At 42.2% G+C, this 21,903-nt stretch overlaps 1 protein-coding gene across 3 annotated transcripts; it reads left to right on the forward strand.

Moving 5' to 3' along the window:
- The first annotated feature begins 397 nt into the window (after positions 1-397).
- Positions 398-21,402, forward strand: usp19 (ubiquitin specific peptidase 19). Of its 3 annotated transcripts, none has more exons than XM_026998133.2 (26): positions 398-733; positions 2,004-2,342; positions 4,838-4,966; positions 5,134-5,270; positions 5,378-5,908; positions 6,000-6,348; positions 6,905-7,061; positions 7,331-7,402; positions 7,496-7,611; positions 8,259-8,482; positions 8,697-8,889; positions 8,996-9,129; positions 9,248-9,406; positions 9,689-9,799; positions 11,837-11,947; positions 12,073-12,174; positions 12,343-12,483; positions 12,618-12,736; positions 12,873-13,016; positions 13,111-13,451; positions 13,565-13,675; positions 13,792-14,008; positions 14,502-14,654; positions 14,773-14,939; positions 15,393-15,568; positions 20,247-21,402. In XM_026998133.2, exons 2-26 carry the CDS (start codon positions 2,177-2,179, stop codon positions 20,385-20,387), a joined length of 4,401 nt encoding a protein of 1,466 aa, XP_026853934.2. In that variant the 5' UTR covers positions 398-733; positions 2,004-2,176; the 3' UTR covers positions 20,388-21,402. The 3 variants fall into 3 exon arrangements, with proteins under 3 accessions (XP_026853934.2, XP_026853936.2, XP_026853935.2); XM_026998135.2 differs by having other exon boundaries at positions 8,265-8,482; XM_026998134.2 differs by having other exon boundaries at positions 5,381-5,908.
- The last annotated feature ends 501 nt before the right edge of the window (positions 21,403-21,903 follow it).

Consider the following 21,903-nt stretch of genomic DNA (forward strand, 5'->3'; position numbering starts at 1 on the left):
TATGAACTTTGCCTTTGTAGTTAATAACCGTTCTCTGTCCAGCAATTCATGGTCATGGGTTTTAATGTATCAGTAGGGCAGTTTTAACCATGACAAAGTAATGGGCTTCCATAAAACAACGATTTATAAAAATTTAAACAACGTTTACAATAATTAAGACAATGCACCATATAAAGTACGGTAAAATAGAACAATGAACGAACAAAAGTTACCACATTTTCCTTTAAATGCTGAACGAGAACGACACAGTACAAGATTGATAACTGATCAAGCAAGTCTAAAGTGGAGATTCTTTACTCACCCAAGACTACTTGACGTGTATTACTGACCCCTGGTGGTTGTACGTTTAGAGAGTTATTGGCCGGAAATCCTGCCTGTTACCACTGAGGCAGTTTAACTGGTGCGAGATCTGTCCGGTGTGTTTTACAGCCCGAAGTGAGAGTCATCGGCCGCGGATCTGCCGAGCAGGTGGAGCAGACTCATTACCGCAGCTCTTTTGTTTATATCGGTCACTTAGCCCAACAGAATGGGCCCTGGTTAGAATATTCTAGAAACAGCATAATCTTAAGTTTGTAAGTTAGCTAGCTAGTTAGCAAGCTACCAAAAGCCAATGCGGGCAGATGCGGCGGCCCGTTGCGGTATTCCAAGCCTGGGATTGAAGTGACACCGAGTTGCCGGCTTGTTGCTGGTGAACAAAGAAGAGGGCAACAGTCGTAATACTCTCGACGAAACTGTAAGTAATCGTTGTAATGATAAAGTGTGTCTCCAGTGTACATCAATATTAGATAATTTCGCTTTTGTAGCAGAGAATTAATACTGCTACTTCGTCTTTGCAATTGTCAGATAGCTAGCTAATGCTACCGTTGAACTCATTAGTTTGATAGTTAGCTAGCCAGTAGTCTAGGTAACGTAGCCAACAACGATACCTAGCTAACAAGAAGTTATTTACGTGGTTGTGTTTGTTGATTGAGTCAACTCGTATCTAAGCGTATTAACTAGCTAGGTTGGCTGGCCCTGCCTCATACATTAAAATGACCAGTTATCTATGCTAGCTATCCTGCCAATACCTCATTATTTTCACAACCTAACCTAAAACTGCCCGCTACCTTGGACATATAAGCTAACTAGCCGTCCTAATAATGTTGTAGCCGAGTGTTGGCTGCTAACGTGAAGCTTGACTTGTCGAAGAACAAAACTGTGTCAAAACAGGACAGTTGGTTAACCAGCTAGCTAAATTTCGAACCAAGTGTCGGGCAGTTGTCAGCTAGAGTTAGCTAACGTAGGTTAGGTTGACTGTATTTTAAACAGGACAAACGTCATCTAAGATATAGCTAACTTAACCTAGCTGGTCCTTTTTGTGTTGACGTATATACTGCCCCACAGTGTCACAGTTTCAAATTATCTAGCTATCTTAGCTATTTTTCGTTTCCTGGGCTGGTTAGCTAGCTAGCTAGTTAGCAATGGTCGTTAGTTTATCTAGCAGGGTACAGTTGACTGGCTAGCTAGTTAATATTATGGACACCGGCAATAATGAATTTTGATGGTAATAACAATCTTCTCGTATGCGTTTGATCAGCAAGCCAACCTAGTTATCTTAGGTAAGTTATCTACTACATATGTGCTAGCTAGATAGGATATTAAATTTAATTGATTAGGTTATCCACGTTGTTTGGTTGAGAAAATGACATGTTCCCATTTAGTTTTGTTAGATCGTTAGCGTTATTTCTGTTTTTAGTGGACGTGCCATCAAATAACCTGGACATTTTATCTTCTGTTATTAGCCTAGCTACTTAGCTAGCATAGCTTGCATCTTCGTGTTTGATAACTAGAATGTCCTTATTTGTCGTCAGCTCGCGAGGATTAAGGTTTTAGGTCTGAGCTGGCTTCACAACGTTAGCGTTCATTTGTATCTAATGTGAAGGGCTTTTGGGGGCCTGTGTTTGTGCCTCATGTAGCTTTGTTCTGTCATTCTTTGCATGACTGCTGCTCTCTCTTATCTTCAGCCCCCCACCCCACACCCCGATTTTGTTCTGGGAGTGTTTAGACTAGAAACGCCGCCAAGATAGCTGGACCGGGAAGGAAACGGCACAGCTCAGAACCAGACCCCAGTGAAAGCGGCTCCGGTAGCGGCAGTGAGGTGGGTGACAGCCGACCCATTAGTGGAAAGTGGCTTAAGATGGCCAGTAGCAGCACTGCTTCCAGTGAGGTGGGCCGCAGGAGAGCGCAGAGAGGACCCGATGATACCACAAGCACCAGCAAGAAGAAACAGAAGGATCGGGCCAACCAAGAGAGTAAGGAGGCCAAGCGTGCTGCTGCAGCTGGCAACACGGAGGTTAGAAAAGGTAAGCACAGGCCTTGAACTCAGGTTTTTGTTGAATTAATTGCTCATTGGTGCTTTGTCACTTTTAGTATATACATCATTAGAGCAGGATGAACACTGTGTAGATGGCCAAAAATGGTCCGCTGAATGACAAAATGTTGTAAGGTGATTTCACAATATACTGTCAATCTGTGGATGAGGAAAATATACAGATTTGAATTGGCTTTAATGAGATATCCCACTGTCTCCTTCCTTGGCACCTTTAAGTTGTGTGCAAAACAAATTGATAATCAACACCTGTATGAGAATTCGCTGAAGACCATTTCAGAGGTTGTGTGTCCAGAGAATGTAGTTATTTGCTTGGTATATAGTATTTAAACCATAATACTGATATTGTTAAATATAACATCATGAGTTGATTGTCTCCACAGTTAAAAGGTTGTGCGGACATGGTCTTTAAAAAAAAAAAAAAAAAAAAAAAGTATTTTCCCCCTGAATGTGCTAACTAGTCATGGATATACCTACTGCGCCTTTGAGTGTTCTCACAAATTGCAGGATTTTTCTGTACAACGTGCTATGACCGCTAAAATATCACCATTGATTTATGAACAAGTGCAATTCCTTGTTCAGAAGCAATGAATTATTGTCATAATTGTGTATCCCTAATATGGACAATGTTTAAAGGTATGGTTACATTAATTTTAAAATGTATTTTGGTGTCATCTATATCAATATGAAAAGCTTGTCTGTTTCCTCATTGTGATCATTCTTGTGCTTGTATTCTCTACAACCATTCACCTGTCACTACTGCTACTGTACAACGAATGCTCTCTCTTATTACTATCCATAATATGCTTAACTTCTAGTAATACAGCAACATTTAGGTTTTGTTACCCTGTTGTGCAGTGCAGCTTCAGATAAGTTACTGTGGGAACAAAACAAAGGACTGAAAGTGAAATTCTCAGCTGCAAAAAAAGTACAGTGAGACAAAGGGCATCATTATAGTTGACTAATCATTTTTTTTGTTTTGTTTTTTTCTCCATTTTCTTTCGACACCTGTATTTGTCTCCTTATAAAAAGCCTATGAAGTCAGGCTTGTATCAGTGGGGTAAAAAAAAGCTGGAGCTTCTGTACCTCAGTTTCTGTTGTTGCATAGAGCAAAGGTATCGCTACAATATAGACAATAAGTGCAACTAATGTTCAGTATCTTTAAAATCTTAACTAGCCATTGTATTCATCGCAGAATACCGAAATAGTTCAGTTACAATAACTGTTGTCACTGTCTTACTTGCATACATGTTATAGTAATCATATTTTCTTGTTATAGTATATGGTGTTCCTCATGCTACCAGTGGTTTGTCATTTGAATTAGTATTTATTCACAGAGTTCTTTTCTCATTTTTGTGCAGTTATTCATGAGCACCCCCTTTTGTTCCAGATTTGTCTTGTTCATTTATTCATTTTCCGACTCGCCCAATATTTAATTGCAACTGTCCATTTTATGCTGCACTGTATGTTTGTGTGTGTGTGTGGGTGCGTTTTTGTGTGCATGCTCTTGACTGCTGCACTGTTGAATGCTGAAGTGTTATAACCCAAGCCTGTGAGAGGCTGTCTGAGTAAAGCAGGCCTTTGTCAAGGTCATGAGAGCAGCTCTGCCCTGCACCGGCCCTCCCCCTGCCCAGTGCACAGAAGCACCTCTCCCAGTCTTCTGTGCTCCCACTCCAGCTTTCAGCAGCACCCTACTGTCATTCCTGGGCTGTAATAGTCTACTCTACACTATGCAAACATGCATGGAAAGCCATAATGCAGGAAGCACTTCTGCTGTTCACTAACCAGGCTTAGCCCACTAGCCTCTGTGGTTACATACTGATGTTTTATCTGGAATTAGAAATTGTTCAGTGATTTTTAAAATATAGCTACATGGACTTTTCACTTGGATGTAGCACAGGAGAGTGAAGCAGGGGCTATTCTTGATAAATATAGGCTAGCTTTCTGCATTTCTGTTTCTGAGCTGTTCTCTCTTCCATTGCACACTTGCATGCTTACAGCCTGTTCTGAGTGCAGGATGAGATCACTACCCAAGTGCTTTTGTGTGTAATAAAGATTGAGATGTGGTTAGTGGTTGTCTTGTAGTGCGATGTACTCGGACCAGTGTTTCAGTGATTCCTATTTTCATCATTGTTTTGAGCCAATGGGTATATCTTTGTAGTAACACTCTAAATTTGGTTTTGTACTTTGAAAAGTGTTAATTCATGTCTCAGTTGTGCAAAATGTTTGTCTTTTAATGTACTGAGTTTGACCCTTATTTTCAGATCTAAAAACAATTGTTTGCTTTATTTGTAGTAAGTGCTAATAAAAAAAAATATTTAAATATACTAATGGGGGGGGGTGCAAGTTTCCTTCACTGCAGACCTGAAGGTGTTTGTTTAATGACATTTGCAATGTTTAATTGCTGTCTGTATGTAAATGTCAGCTTGAGTGTGTGCATGTCTGATTTGTGGCATATTTTTTGTGGAGATGTGTTACTGGACTGGAAGCAGAACGTCAATGAGGTGATTGTCCGGCTCAGATGTGGAGAGGAAGTGCTGAGAGTGGAAAATGTGGATGTTGCCTTTTCCGACACCGCCTGCCAAGTCCGCTTTCCAGGTAAACGTGACTTTCATCTTATCTCACTTGAGTTTTAACTCGCTGCGTATGTACAGAGTTGTATACATCCTCATACTTATCAAGCTGTTATCATTAATTGATGCATTTAGGCTATTTGTTGTGTGTGCACGTTTTGCACCTTGCCTCATGAACTGTTGTGTGCTCAGATGGGCGTGAATGGGGCTGTCACCTGCATGCAGAGATTGAGAGTTCCTGCAGTAAAGTGCTGTACAAGGAGAAAGGCAGTATCCTGCAGCTTGTTATGCACAAGAAGATCCCCTTGAACACCTGGCCCACTCTTATGGTAGGAGGCTCTGCTGCTCTAGAGCCTGTCTGCTTCAATAGAACTACCTTTACCTATAACTATATACTTTTAACGTTTGTTGTTTTTGCTTTATTTGACTGTCATAGCAGAGGAGCAAGGAAACTGAACCAGTGAACATATTAAGTGAGAATGCCAACAGTCATCACTTACCTGCAAAACAGTCTGGGAAATCCAGCCTAATCTCGGAGACGCTCAAAACCACCAAACAGCAAACACCAGCACCTCCGGACCAGAAACGCGGTAAACCCGACCGGGGAATGAAAAGAGGGATTAAGAACAAACAGGCAGAGCATGTGGAGGGCTCAGCAGTCAAGGTGGCCGAAGCTAAACCGGGCGCTAAGGATGACCGGACCCCCGAGCCCATAGCCAAGCGCACCATCCGCCCTTCCAAGCACGTAAAGGAGCGTAGTGTAGCAGCAAGCCCTACACAGGAGCCTTTGGCCAAAACTGTCATTAATGGCAAGTCTGTCACGCTTACCAGCCATAGTTCTACTTCTCCGTCCTCCAGTGGGTGGGAAAGCGAGGCAGAACCCCAGGTGAAAGGTCAAATATGCCATGGGTCGAAGTTGCCACAGCCAGAGAATGAAGTTGAGAAAAATCCAGAGAGAAACACTAAGGTGAGAGTCCTTGTTCTTTCGAGGTTACACAGATGTGGGGTTAATGGTGGAAATAAGTCACGTGAGTAATCCTAGGACTTTTGGCTTTTAGGAAGAAATTAAGAAGGACGAGGTGCCTGCTTGTGAACCAACAGCAGCATCAAAAGACCTTTTGGCCCCCCAAGTAAGAACTCCAACTCCCAAACATCCCCACAGGCCTGAGGAAACCTGTAGAAGTGCAACAACATGGGAGGACGGTGAGAAGTACAGGGAGGAAGAGAGGATTGACGCTGCCGAGCAGAGCCAAGGTCAACCAGAAGTCTTGGCCCACACCACGGGGTCTGAGGTTCCTGTCCCAGCAGCATCCTCCAAAGGGGAGGACACCATGCACGCAGGGGAGGAGAAGAGAGACCGATCCAAAGAGGAACCATGTGAGAAGAGTCGCGAGGAAGAGAATGAAGGTCAGTTCAGCACAGCCTGGAGTAAAGTCCACAGTGGCAGTCGTCCTGAAGCACCCTCCCACAACAGTCTTTGCTTCAGCTTTCATATTTGTCATGCTTTATTTAAATGTGATATGTTACTTCCTTGCCCAGATGCGTACTTCATAGCTATGAATCTTTTAATGTGTGTGCATAGCGTGTGTTTGGTTAAATCAAAGCCTGACTGGAGAGCAGCAACCGATGTCATTTGCCATGTGAGCCTGCGAGTTTTAAGGAGTCTAGGGAGAGCTGCAGTTGGCCCTGTTCCAGGGTTGGGGGAGAGATTGGGCAGTAGGGTTCACACACTATCCCACAGAGCTAGATACCATTTCAGTCAAGAGTCTATGGAGTCTCGTACATGGTCTTGGTGGTTGTTAGCAGTGCTCTGAACACTGAACAGTCTTCGCCAATCTTGAATGCCAGTCCTGGAGGAATAGAGTGAAGGGGATTTGAGTGACTGGCAGCTGACTGAAGGGGAAAATACAAAAGTAAAAAATAAAATCAAAAATGGTCTGGCAAAGTATGTGTATGTTTCTAGGCCCAGAGCCAATGGTGAACCTGCAATTTGTGAAGAATGACTCGTACGAGAAAGGGACGGACCTGATGGTGGTCAACGTCTACTTGAAAGAAATCTGCAGGAAGACGTCTAGGGTGCTCTTCAGGGAACAAGACTTCACCCTCATCTTCCAGACCAGGTGGATGGATACTCACTGATCAGTTCTTGTTTGGTTCTGAGCACTGCACAAGGATTTACATATGGGAAAGGTGCTGCAGTTCCTGTAGGCAAGGTTCTGGATTCTCCCAATTTTGGAAATTCAGAAATGTTTTTTTTCTGCTATTTGTGGTTGTCATGTCTAATATGAGTAACTGGTTTTTAATAGCACACTGCCTACATAGTTAATGCTTCTGTTTGCAGATGTTTGCACCATTTAAATTTAACCCCATTGTATTTTTGTATTCTCAGTGATGCTAATTTTTTGCGCCTTCATCCCGACCGTGGACCGAACACAGTCTTCAAGTGGCAAGTTAAACTCAGGCAAGAGCTTCTGTCTCTGGTTTTCATGGCTTGAGCTTTCTTGTCCAGCATAAGTTTCTTTGAATTCGTCTTTTTCCTTTGTCAATGTTTCAGGAACCTTATACAGCCAGAGCAGTCCAGTTACTCCTTCACCCCATCCCGCATTGACATCACCCTAAGGAAGAGACGCAGCCAGCGCTGGGGTGGCCTGGAGGCCCCAGCTCCACAAGGTCTGCTGCTTGGCTTCTACTTGCATGTGTGCACACCTGCGTGTGACGCCCACGCTGACAGTCAGTCTGTCCAAGAATTCTCTTGTCTTATGTGCAATCTATTGTTTAGTCTTTTAACTGTAAGTTTGGGCGTTCGCGTTTAGACGTCATCCAAATAAAACACCTTTGTCTTTTTGTATTGTGCATGTTTCCTTCTTCTGAATCACAGTCATACAGTTTATCTTTGTTCACCGAGTGAATGAGCAGGGGTCAGAATGTTGGAGGTGGTGCAGCATGTCCATGTTTGTGTGTGGAAATGAGGGCACTGCTCAATGAAGGAATGCATATACAAAGAATGATCCAGTAACCTAATACGAGTCTGCGCTAGACTCCACCCTGTCGAATACATGTGTGTCCTTGTCCCCGTACCAGTACTCTGACACACAGCACTGTGCTACTCAACGCTGACAACTACTCTGCTTATACAGCCTGACTGTTGGCTTGGAATTAATACTGAATTTCATGCTGCAGTGATCAGAATGGGAATGTGATTTATTGAACATATTCCTTGCATTGCTGACAAGCTCCTGCTTTTTCTCACTGATGTTGCCCTTTTAAGCTTTGACCTTTTGTTTTCTAACCACAAGCTCTATCCTCCTCTGTTTAAGGTGCAGTGGGGGGCGCAAAGGTCGCCGTACCCTCCGGTACTTCCTCCCTTGACGTGAGTCAGCCAGGGAGCAGCCAGCATGCCCTACCTGCCAAGGAGGAGCCTCGGGCAGGTGAAGAGAAGCCCAAGCCCCCTCGGGCTCCGGAGGACGCTGGTCTGGATGCGGTGGTGCCACGCTCCGTCTCTGAGCATGTTCCTGTCAAACAAGAGCCAGTTGTTGCCGCAGTAAGACAGAAGCCGTTGTCGTTTAATTCATTTTTTCCAGTCCAGAAAAAAAGTGCTCCTCCTTTCCCATGTTAAAACGCCTCACAGATGCATTTTAGACATTAAAGGCAGACGTAGTGCAGGTTCTCTGTGGCCATATGAGGTCTTTTTGTCCAAGCATCGAAATGCATTCTAAGCCTTGCATTGCATTGCAATGCATTGCTCCTTTCCCCAGCCAAAGCCCACATGCATGGTGCAACCCATGACCCATGCTCCTCCTTCGGGGGGCGAGCGAGTTGAGGAAGAGGAGGAGAAGAAGGTGTGTCTTCCTGGTTTCACAGGACTCGTCAACCTGGGCAACACCTGCTTTATGAATAGTGTGATCCAGTCTCTGTCCAACACCAGGGAGCTGAGGGACTATTTCCATGGTAAGCAAAAGCAAACAGGTGAAAACCTGCTTGTACAGCAAATTCAGTTATGTTCTGGTTGCTGAATGTATTTGTATGATAACATTTCCATTTCCCTCATTTCCAGATCGGGCATTTGAGGCAGAGATTAACTGTAATAACCCACTGGGCACAGGTGGAAGACTGGCCATAGGGTTTGCCGTGCTGCTCCGGGCATTATGGAAAGGCACCCACCATGCTTTCCAGCCCTCTAAATTAAAGGTACCAGTCTCCCTAAACCTACCTAATGCCACCCTGCTGGCACCATTGCCCACTCCCCAGCCCCCTGTCATCAGCCCACATTTAGCAGGTGAACAGCCCGATGTGTGTCTCCCTGCAGGCAATAGTGGCCAGTAAGGCCAGCCAGTTTACAGGCTATGCTCAGCACGATGCCCAGGAATTCATGGCCTTCCTTTTGGATGGGCTACACGAGGACCTGAACCGTATCCAGAATAAACCCTACACAGAAACAGTGGACTCGGACGGGCGCCAAGATGAGGTGGGGGCCATGGCAGGCCATGTCCAGAGCAGCACATTCCTTGTTGGGTGCTCATGGGATTACACAGAGGTCCCCCAGGGCCTGGGCCTCATCTCTAAATCAGTTTGGCCAGCTGTTTCAGAATGCTCTTTGCAAGTAAAAGGATGATCTGATGGACCTCTGTGCTCTCAGCATTTCCCTTGCACATGAAGAGTGCATTGATGTCTACTGCTCTGTTTTATCTGCTTATATTTAATTAACACTGGCTAGAATCCCATTGTGTTTGCATTTCTGATTTGACAGGTTGTAGCAGAAGAAGCATGGCAAAGGCATAAGATGAGGAATGACTCATTCATAGTTGATTTGTTCCAAGGCCAGTACAAGTCAAAGCTGGTCTGTCCAGTGTGCTCTAAGGTGAGCCAAGAAAGTCTGGATTCTTTAGAATGTTGTTTTAATGAATAAGACTTACGCGCGCGCGTGTGTGTGTGTGTGTGTGTGTGTGTGTGTGTGTGTGTGTGTGTGTGTGTGTGTGTGTGTGTGTGTGTGTGTATACGTGTGTGTACGTACGTTGCTGTTCCTTCTCTTCCTGTGATGGTGGTGGTCTTTTAGACATCTTGCTGCTTTGGATTTTGGATGAAGCTTATGTTCACATTTTAGGCATTTAGCAGACGCTCTTATCCAGAGTGACTTAGAAATCTGCTTTGTCATCTACTCAGAATACACCCTAGCTAGTACAGTAGGTTAGAGATACTGTTTAACTAGAATACTGCTGAAATATAGGATTGCATGCCGATACCTAGAAGAAATGCAAAAAAAAAAATCTATATCAAAACACTAAGTGCAATACTAAGCAATAAGTGCTAGTGTTCAGTTAATCAACAATAGTATAAAAATTTGATGGGTGCAGAATGAATTGTTATTTAAATACTCCACAAATAGGTGGGTCTTTTGGTTTGCTTTTGAAGACAGCAAGAGACTCTGCTATATGGACATTTATGGCATGTAGCAACTGTTATCCAGAGCGACTTACAAAAGTGCTTTGTCATTTACTCATAGAATATGTCCTAGCCAGTGCAGTAGGTTAGAATCCAATATACCAATGATCTAGGATACTGTAGAAATGCAGGGATCACTGCTGATGCTTAGACCTTATGTATTTTGTACTTCTATCTTAATGATGAGTACAATGAACATTGTTTTAAGTACTAGTTTGTGTTACACATCAGTGTAATAAACAATACCCTACAATAAGTACTGACTTACTTAGTCATTATAGAAGCAGGGTCAGTTGTCATTTAAATATTCCACGAATAGATGGGTCTTCAGTCTGTGTTTGAAGACTGCAAGGGACTCTGCTGCCCAGACAGCAAGTGGAAGTTCATTCTACCATCTTGGAGCCAGGACAGAAAATGGTCTCGATGCTTGTCTTCCAAGAGACCTGAAGCACAGTATGTCAAGCCGAGCCGTACTTGAGGTTCGAAGTACTCGAGGTACGGATCGGGCTTTGACCGTTGACCTCATGTATGAAGGGACTGGTCTATTTTTGGCTTTATAGGCAAGCATCAAGATTTTAAATCTGATGCATGCAGCTACTGGAAGCCAATGAAGGGAACGTAGCAGCGGAGTAACATGTGAACTTCAGAAGATTGAAGACCAGTTGTGCTGCTGCATTCTGGACAAGAGGTTTGACGGCTCTTGGAGGAAGACCAGCAAGTAGCAAGTCTAGCTTTGAGATCACAAGAGACTGCACAAGCACCTGGGTAGCTTCCTGCGAGAGAAAGGGCCAAAACCATGATGCAATGTCAGTCAAGCATGCTGAGATGCGTCTGGAGACCTGAGTGTCAGAGGGTGGAAAAGAGAGAAATAATTGAGTCATCGGCATAGCAGTGGTAGGACAAACCCTGAGAAGATATTACATCACCAAGAGAACGAGTATACAAAGAGAAGAGAAGGGGGCCTAATGCTGAGCCCTGTGGAACACCAGTGGAGAGTCTACATGGTTTGGATGTGGATCCTCTGTCACCTGATAGGACTAAACCATTTCCATGCAGAGCCAGTCACACCAAGCCTGGAGAGAACAGAGAAGAATGTGTTTCACTGTCAAAGGCTGCTGAAATGTCTAGAAGACTCAAAACAGATGACAGTTTGGCAGCTTTAGCAGCATGAAGTCACTGCTATGAGGGCTGTTTCTGTAGAATGTGCTGGTTTGTAGCCAGACTGATTGGGATCATGCAGCTGGTTCTGGGTGAGGAAGAGAGACAATTGATTTGTAAACTGCTTGTTCAAGGGCTTTTGAGATGAAAGAGAGCAGTGATACCGGTCTGTAGTTGTAGCCGTCGAGTGTGCACAGCTAGTAGGTCATTCTGCTGTCTGGGAACCAGGACAGAGAATAGTCTTCATGCTTTGTCTTCTAGTCTTCTAGTTCTAACCAGTTCTCTCCTCTCTTTCTAGGTTTCTATTACCTTTGACCCCTTCCTGTACCTACCTGTCCCCCTGCCTCAGAAACAAAAGGTGCTGACTGTGTTTTATTTTGCTAAGGAGCCCCACAAGAAACCAGTAAAGGTAAAATGCAGTAAATACTTTTACACATGCATATATGTAGTTGTTTAATAGTCCCCCCCACCCCCAATGTCATTACATTTTTTGATATTTCTATTGAAAATGATTTTGTTAACTGTTTTATGCAGTTTTTGGTAAGTGTAAGTAAGGAGAACTCAAGCACAGAAGAGGTGTTGGAGTCCATTTCTCGGAGCGTGAGGGTCAAACCAGAGAACCTGAGGCTGGCAGAGGTACCAACACTTTACCCTTGTCACGTCTGAGGGTGTTGAGTGACACCTTTACTATATAGGCACTGCTGATTGATTTGATTTATTTATTTTTTCTCCCCTCCTGGTCCTGTTTAGCAGATGAACCTTGTAGCTGCTGGTATAAACTGTGCTGATGCGTTTCCTCTCCAGGTTGTGAAGGGTCGCTTCCATCGGCTCTTTCTGCCGTCTCACTACCTTGACACGGTCTCGTCCTCTGACATGCTCTTCTGCTTTGAGGTGCTGTCCAAAGAGCTGACTAAGGAGAAGGTGCTGCTCCTAAGGGTGCATCAGGTATAATGCACCATTACACTAAATCTGTCGCCTTACGGTATTTGATTGTTCAGACCTGTATGTTCTTTTCACTTAATGAGGATTTGTGTTTATCATTGCATAAATACATCTGCATGCATTTTTCTTGCTTTCAGAGGCTTCAGGTTCCTAGTATTCCTATAGCCAAGTGCGCTGCCTGTCAGAAGCCGCCTCTGTCGGATGAGGAGAAGCTGAAACGCTGCACACGCTGCTACCGCGTGGGCTACTGCAACCAGTGAGTCGCTCATTTGGCACGTTTGCTTATTCATGAGTGTGGGTGGGTTAACCTGCAAATTTTAGTCTGCAGTTAACATTTTATCAAAGCTGATTTTAGTCATGGCAACAAAAAAGTATTTTCTCTTATTCTTTAGGGCTTGCCAGAAAAACCACTGGCCCAACCATAAGTCCCTGTGCCGACCTAACTTTGAGAACGTGGGGCTGCCATTTTTGATCAGCGTGCCTGAGTCCAGGCTAACCTATGCACGCCTCACTCAGCTCCTGGAAGGCTACTCCAGGTAGGAATCACGGGCTACTCGTACCTTCCTTTCGGTGTAGGGGTCTTTCATCCAAAACGGCAGTCCTCTCACGCCTTGCTGGCCTTGTGTCCAGGTATTCGGTGAATGTTTTCCGGCCCCCCTTCCAATCTGGTCGGACGTCTCCGGAGGCCAGCCTGTCCCACGGGGACCAGTCTGCCGTAACAGGGGCTGTTCCTGAGGGTCTGGGGTCGGAGAAAGAAGCTCAATCTGCAGGTGGATTAGGGGATACACAGGAGGCCAATTGCATCTCGGGCCCTGATGCGGAGACGGGACAGGCCTCAGCTCGATCTGTAGGAGACGTGGACGTGCTCTCCACTCGCACCACAGACTCTGGTTTCTCTGAGCTGCCACCCAGTTCACAGGACCCGTTTGGAGAGAAGGAAACGTCTTGCGAGAAGGCTGTGAAACCGGAAGGTACCATCACGTTTGGGACTTTCATTAGACTCATTCTTGCTTTTTAAAATTATTTTATTACAACAACTATCGTGATTCTGATTTGTGTTACTTTTGTGCTTTTTTTTCTGCAGCTGCCGTGACTGGTTACCAGCAGCCTTCTGAGTGTAGCTCTGGTAGTGCTTCTCAATTCTATATCTCCTTACAAGATGCCAACAACAAGGAACAGAAACTTGAAGACAAAGGTTAGTGTTGGTCATGTGTCTCTTGAAGCTGGTTCCTTCTTTTCGAGCACTCACTCACACACACACACACACACACACACATCCCCCACTGTCTTGTTCATCAACTTCCACTGTAGGTGAGGGTGTGCTGGAAATGTCTGAAGACTGCACCTTGGAGCTGGTGTGGAAGAATAATGAGCGGCTGAAGGAGTATGTGCTGGTGCGCTCCAAAGAGCTGGAGTTCGACGAGGACCCGGGCTCTGCCAGCGAAACCGCCAGAGCGGGCCACTTCACTCTGGAACAGTGCCTCAACCTCTTCACCAAGCCTGAGGTGCTGGCCCCAGAGGAGGCATGGTAGGCCCACAAGCACTTGTAACAGCCAAAAGGGTGGACTGTGTCTTTAAGAGTAGCTCATTACGAGTGTACCTCTGATCAACAAATTTGAGGGAGTTTTAGAATATAACATGTTGGTGATCACTGGATCCTGCTGTGTGTGTGCGCGTGAGAGAGAGTAATGCAAGCATGGTGCTTAGGCCTAGTTCTAATACAAGTGTAATGTATGGAGAGAATATTAGTAGACATGAGACCTGGCTTTACGTGGATAACGTAGCTAATAAAATAACTAGTTAGAATACAGGCACAGTGTCTGGATCCCTGTTTAGCCCGTCTAACCTATTTACTTCGCCTCCTCAAAGCCCTGTGCAGTCTAAATTGGACTATAAAGTAAAAAGATATCTGAAGTAAAAGTGTTACACTCTGCACAGACATGGAAAAAAGTAATACCCAAGAGCTTACTCATCACAATTTTAGTATTGTTTTTGGTTTATTGTGCTTTTGTTTGGTTCAGGTACTGTCCAAAATGTCAGCAGCACAGGGAGGCATCGAAGCAACTGCTGCTTTGGCGTCTGCCCAACGTGCTCATCATCCAGCTCAAGCGCTTCTCTTTCCGGAGCTTCATCTGGAGGGACAAGATCAACGACATGGTCGACTTTCCCGTGAGGTACAAGTAAACCCCTAGTCTTCCTGAGACCCCACCTTGGCTAGATCAGATAGTTTGTGTTGCTGTTTTTTGAGAAATGAGCATCACTCAGACATGCCACTGATCACTCTGCCCCCAGAAACTTGGATCTGAGTAAGTTCTGTATTGGTCAGAAGGAAGATGTCCAGCAGCCTCCAATATATGACCTCTATGCCGTTATAAACCACTACGGAGGAATGATTGGCGGCCATTACACAGCCTATGCACGTCTCCCGAATGACAAGAACAGCCAGCGCAGTGATGTTGGTAAGTAATGGCTTCTTTTTTCCAGATCAAGAACCCGGCCACCTGCTGTTTTGTTGGCTGGATGTTTGAGTCTTGGGAGTGCTGCACAAGGAGGGCAACAGTAGCTTTTCTCACAGCACAAGAATGCTTGCTGTTAAGCATACAAGTTCAAGCCGTCAGAGTTCTTGGGGTAATTTTAATGCAAGTATTGTGTGTGCAGAGACTATCGAAATTAATTTGAAAATTAAATATGTTTGGAAACTCATCCTTTTCTTTCCTTTTCTCATTTACTTGTGAAAACAAATCATCATGAAATAATGTATATATTTTATGTAACATGTATTTTAAGATATCAGATTTTTTTTTTAAAGTGCCCAACTTATTACTTTGATAAAATGTGAATTTCTCAATGGAACTATTCACTGTTTCTAGAAATGCTGTCTCGCCATTACTTCTCCTGTCTCTCTTCCCCAGGTTGGCGTCTGTTTGACGACAGCACTGTGACCACAGTGGAGGAGAGCCAGGTGGTGACACGCTACGCCTATGTACTGTTCTACCGTCGCAGGAACTCTCCGGTGGAGCGGCCGCCCCGCCTGCTCACACCCCTTGGAGCAGAGTCGCCCGCTGCAGCCGGAGCTGCCGCCAGCCAGGTGAGCTCATATCCGGCTCCCTCAGCTCTCATTTTCACCCACGTCACTTTATCTGGAGCCACTGCATTGTTTATGCCCCCTGTGGATAATGTTCTTTGGTGTAAAGCTGAATTCAGATAGTGTGAACAGGTGAAATGGGTCAGTCAGAGGCCCACTGTTATAAGTTATTTTGGATGAAAGTGCCTTTTTTCCCCCATTGTGAAATCTGGAAAATGTGTCTAGCAGTTTGGAAAATACTAATGAATGAATGAAGTTTTACTTATATAGGGCCACTCTCAATTCTCCATTGCCTTGTGGGTGTAAAATAATACTGTTAATTTTTAAATAGTGTGTGTGTGTGTGTGTGTGTGTGTGTGTGTGTGTGTTGGATCATTTGGAGTATTTTATTTTCTTGACTCAGAGAAATGGGTATTTAATTTTATGTATTAGGGATTAAATGGTCAGAAGCAAACAATCACAAGACATGGCTTCTGTTCTTTATCAAGTCTCATCAAAAGATGCAAATTATAGCATTCCATTGCTGCATTATTTGGTTCTAAAAGTAATTTTGCGAGTCCCTATGCACCGTGCAAACTCATGGAAAGTAGGCGGGGGTTTTTTTGGGCTGTCTTACTGGAGAAGTACGCGATTTGTGTGTGGTTGTGTTTTTTGTTTTTTTTTTAATGACACTGAGAAAAACATGAAGGAAATGGTTTTTGAGAAAGCATTCAAATTTAAATTCAATGTCCAGATGATGAAGTAGAATTTAATCAAAGAAAAAAGTGGGAGTTTTGAGTTTCAAGAGAGGAATTTGATGTCCTCACATTCCAGGGCATTACATTGGCTGCAGAGCAATGTAAATTTCATTTATTTCATGAAATGAATGGTATAGAAAGTTACTGTAGTAATAGCAGGTGTTTGCATCAATTGCTTGTTGTCATACTGAGCTGCTTTTGTGTCTCCTTAAATGTGCATATAATTCAGCATCAGAAATTGAGTCTTTTACTAAGAATCCTTTACTGGAATTTTGCCAGTACACCACTGGCACTACTAATTTGGCAGGACAAAATCATTGTATTGAATGTCATGTGAGTTAGTACCTTTGGCATAAAGTGAATATAAAGTCCAAGCATAAAATCTTATGGTACAGAGCTGGATTTCTGAAGTATGGCTATTGTGGGTTCATAGTAACTGCTAAGAACGGTATAAACAAAGCGTCAATAATCACCTGGTAATCTGCATTACAGTGTAGTTGTGCAATGGGATATTTTGTGTTTCTGTACAACTGGATATCTCAAAGTTACCAGTGCTATTGGTTTGTAAACCCGTCAACAACTGCATGCTTTCTGTGATCAGAATGTTGTGCCCATTTAAAATGTACACTCAGGAAAATATGGAATCATTGCTGATTTAAGGCTGGCTGGGAGAGAAGTGGGGTTTTTTTTGTTTGTTTGGGGTTTTTTTTTTTTTGGTTGGTTGGTTTGTTTTTTGTTTTGTTTTTTTAAAGGAAAAACATTTACTAGTTGGTGTCATGGCTGCACTTTGGAGGAACATTGGCTAAAATTTTCCAAAGAGATTTGAGCAGCCAGTCAAATTATAGTGTATTAATTTTGTATAAGCTCTCTCATAGTGTGTGTAAAGGAAAAGTACAGTGTTTTACAGCATTCATAGTATGGTGGAATACCATATTCAATAACTTCAATTTCCTTTCTTTCAAAAAGAGCAATATTATGAGAAATATTATGGCTTGCATTTCAAGTAAGGCTTTTTTTTTTTTTTCCTCTTTTTTAAGCACAGGGAAATGCATTGACATTTACATCGATTGTTATCAAGTGTATAGGATAGATGCAGTACCTAGATATTGGGTTATTACAAAAACACTAATATTCCTATAACTTGTGGTTATACAAGCACTCTGCAGTTTTATAAAAAAAAAAAAAAAAAAAAAAAAAAAGTGTTGTAGTTGTACCTGTCAAGATGCATCTTGTCTTGCTTTTAACAAGTTAGTCAGCTACAGTTGCCCTACCTTACTACACATTTAATAGGTCACTTCCTATATCAAATTTTCAATGTGCAGGATTTTTTAGTGTCTTAAATTTGCTTTTTGAATTTCATTGAAAAAGGTTTTGCCAACTTTCAGATTATTTGGATATGACCTTGTCATAGTTGGGTAGAGTAGCCAAAAACTGTACTCAAGTAAAAGTACTGTTACTTTAAAATAATAAGTAGAAATAAAAGCAGTAATTTAAACTATTACTTAATTAAAAACAAGAAAGTATCTGTTTAAACAGACTAAAGTATTGAGTTACTTCAGCCAAACTCATTTAATAACACCGGCCAACTATATAAGTAAATGTAATGAAGTAAATGTAGCGTGTCATTGCCTCTGTTTTTGGTATGCATACCGTGAGTCCATTACCAACAGTATGCTAATTCCATCAGTGGGTTACGAATCAGAATCTTTCGTGAATCTTTTTTGTTCAGATGTGTAGCATGTAACTTATATTTTGGGAATTGCCAAAATGACCATTGCTGTGGCTGTAATTGGGGTGCTTTTGAGGCCTGGCCCTATCCTCGAAGCTGACACAGGTTTCCACCAATCGCAGGCGTCTCTGATATGGCAGGAACTGGAGGAGGAAGAGGATTGGCAGCGAGAGGATCCTTCCCGGGGCCTGTTCTGGCCTGCTGTGCGAGCACGAAGAGCCAGGGCGACGGCAGACGAAGAAGAAGAAGATCGTGGAGGGCTAGTGGCAGGGCACCAACAAGACCGCGTCTCCGATTATTCAGATGATGACCGCGTCAGATATTTCATCCTGGGCACTCTGGCTGCAGTTTTCGCCTTGCTGCTTAACTTCATCTACACTTTGCTGTCTGGATCTCACTGGATTTAGGCTGAATGTGGGAAACCCACCCACGTTTACTACGTGTCTGATGTCAAAATGAGCACAGTCAACAACACACGCACACAAAAGAAAAGTTTAAAATTATTGCACTTTACACTAAGAATCTGAGAGTTGCTGTAGCTGGATCACTTAGAATTAGATGGTGGTCGCCACTGTGATGCCTTAAAAGTTGCTACTTAACTCTGGGATGAGAAGCTAAGCACTCTGTCGTCTGAGGTGTTTTGTTTGTTTATTTGATTTTAAACGTCATGTACTGTATCTTTAGCATAGCATGAATTACTCATTTTTAGCATGACCCATACATCTTAACAGAATGTTTCACTTGCGTTTGATTCACATACAGAGCGACTCCAGCTCACTTAGCTTGCGTTGTAAATGTGTATGTACTATGTCTGTGTGGAGCAGTTGTCTATAGTTGTAATCATTAGCACTAATAGCCCTCTACTATTGCTGAACTGCTGACAAGTTCAGTAAACAAAGCCAGTAGTCAGTTTATTTTAAAAGATCATCACATTATCTTCAAATAATACCAGATTAGACTGTCCACACATTCTTTGAATTTGAGTTCAGTTCCTATAGTATGACTTTAATATATCATCCCAATGGCTGAACTGACTAGGTATAAAGAAGTCTTTTTTTTAATTATACTTGTTCAATGCATATTTTTATGGAGTGATTTTTAATTCCATCAAAAGGCAGACTTGCCGGTATTAATGGCTATATTGCTTCACATTGTAGCTCGTCCTAGTTATCATGCAGTGATCTCTGGCTTTATAAGAATACCAGGGACTTTGACAGGCTCATTTCCTCTTATAAAAAGTAATGCCATCCTTCTGTGTTTTCAAGGTGGTGTTGATATTCCTCAACTTTCAACTCAGATTGCCAAAGCTAGTTCTGTATTGCCCTAATTACAGAATGTCTTTTATAAGAGGTATAAACTGCTTATAGTGTAGTTTTACCTGGTCAGAATGGTGTGTGCTTTTGGTCATTTGGTAACATTTTTTTAATAATTACAAAGAGTGTGTACTGTCTAAATCACATGTGTGCAGACCTGTTATACACCAAATAATGTAATTTAGAATTGTCTGGATTAACACACTCAGGGATATTGGTATTTTCTGTAATAGTTCATGTAACCCATCCCAACTGCAGTGTATCCATGTAGCTTCCATTAATGCTTCTGTAGATGTCAGTTACTCAACATCTGATTCCATCATTATTTTATTACAGTACTGCATATTTGCACACTAAGAAGCAACTGTTGTCAATTGGAAATGTCACTGTTTTCCACATTCCCATTCTTATGACAGTATTCAACTTCAGAAGAACAAAACAAGTCTGAAGTGTGACTTGTCCAGATGGTGTTTGTTTCAGGGTGGTTTTGTTTTTTAATTTAGCATTTAATTAATTTAATTACTGTATCAGACATACATGAATTGATAGGCTGGCATGTACTCTACAAAATCCATTACATGTTTTAGAACATTTACATTTTAAATATTGTGTAATAAATCCTTAAAATATTCCTATTTAAGATATTGCACATGTCCCAGCAATAATCATATCACAGTACAAATTCTTCAGAGATGTTTTTTGTTCTGCTGGAGTTGTTTTTTTTGGTTTTTTTTGTTTTTTTTTTTGTAAATAAAAGGTCAGTCTTTCATTGTCTGAATAAATGAAATTTTTAGTGTCATAACCTTTCCTGCCGGTTTTTCTGGTTACTTTTACCTTTGTTCACTGATCTGACTTTTTTGCATTCTGTTTGCGAGACTTGCAACCTTTGATTTATTTTACAGACATCTAGCCAGGCACTCTTTGGGACAGACCTGGACCCTGAAGGACCCCCTCAGTTGGGCATGGAGGTGACATCTGATCTGTTTGCCTGCTCAGCAGAGTGCTCTGGACCATCTTATACCAGCATGGAAGAGGTGGACTAAACTGGACCTAAAGCTGTGGCTATGAGCAACAGCAGCCCTCGCCTCAGGAAAACTACTTCCTTGAAAGAGAGACTTCAGTGCTCGTCAGTCGATCAAGCCCAGCAGAGGTGCTCAGGTTGCATTTGTGCAACATTTAAAATTAGAAATCAGAAAATTGGAAGAAAAAAACCCCACAAAAAGCCATGCGTATATATCTCAACACTAAGATGGTATAGAGCCTACACAGGAAAGCAGGCAGTTTCTATATGTGAAAATGCATTCTGAAGGGATTGCCTGGGTGGAGATGAATCTCATTGGTGGAGACTTGCACAGAGATGTTCACAGCTAGGGGTGCAAATATTTGATCACACAGCCACAGAGAAAGGTGCACTGCTAATATCTGATTGGGCACTTGTGTTCATCTCCTAGAGTTTAAGCATCTTATCACAGATATGCACTTTTTGAGAAAATGTGGAAACATTCTTGATACCCTACAGTTTTGGCATTCACAAATTAATGGTTAACACAGGACAAAATATACTATTCATGCCCTTATTTACATATAAGGTGGACTGGCTTCTTGGAGTGGTTTTCTTTGTATCTCTTTGGAGTGTAACTTGTTCATTTGTAGGATTTGCTAAGTGGTGCTTTAAAATGAATCAAAAGTCATGTAAACATTTGTCAGTGAGTATGGACAGCTTTTTCTGTGTGTGTTTTGTTTCAGGAGCATTTTTTTTTTTTTTTTTGTCTTGTACTTCCATTGAATTGTACTTTTTTTACGCTATGTCCTGTGGAAATGTCTACATTAAACGCAGCGTCTTGAATTATGGCGAGACATGCATGTTGACGAACTGTAGCGTATCGTGTATCATTATCCACACCTTTATATATTCTCTTTTCTTATTTGAAGTAAACTGTCTTGTTTTCCCACTTTTTGTATAACACTGCATATTAAGCAGGCACTGGGAGTTTGGTGATGATGCTGCTCAAGATAAACAAATGGTTAATATAAATAAAACCTTTTGAGTAAATTAAAGGGGTACGTATGTTGGATGCATTTTTCCCTAGTTGTGTTTTTTTTTTTTTGTTTTTTTTTTAATAAGTCACAAAGAAAATAGTTTTGAAATGCACAACTAACTAGTGTGGTTTCTCTGGACAGATTAATCATAGGCCAGGGTTAGATTATTTTAAATTAAATAATGTGATGTAGTGCAGCAGAAGGCTTAACCTCTTAACATTTTCTCATTTTTTACCATTCACAGCATCTTGCATTACTATCACTGTTATTCCAAAGAAAGTAATTTGTAGTTAATATATAATCAGTGAATAATCTTTAAGTATCTTAAGTATAGGCATGGAGTACCTCGGATGTTCCACAAACTGCAAACAGCTGAATCATCAAATTACCTGTAGAAACTGAACATTAAAGTTAAATCTCATCTGAAGGAAGAAAATTAGTTTCAGATGGTTTTAATGGTTAAAAATGAATTTCCAGAAGGAAGATTAGAGTATATTCAAGCTCAACTCTTCTATTTTA

This window comes from Electrophorus electricus, chromosome 24, assembly GCF_013358815.1.
Source record: "Electrophorus electricus isolate fEleEle1 chromosome 24, fEleEle1.pri, whole genome shotgun sequence".
NCBI lineage: Eukaryota > Metazoa > Chordata > Actinopteri > Gymnotiformes > Gymnotidae > Electrophorus > Electrophorus electricus.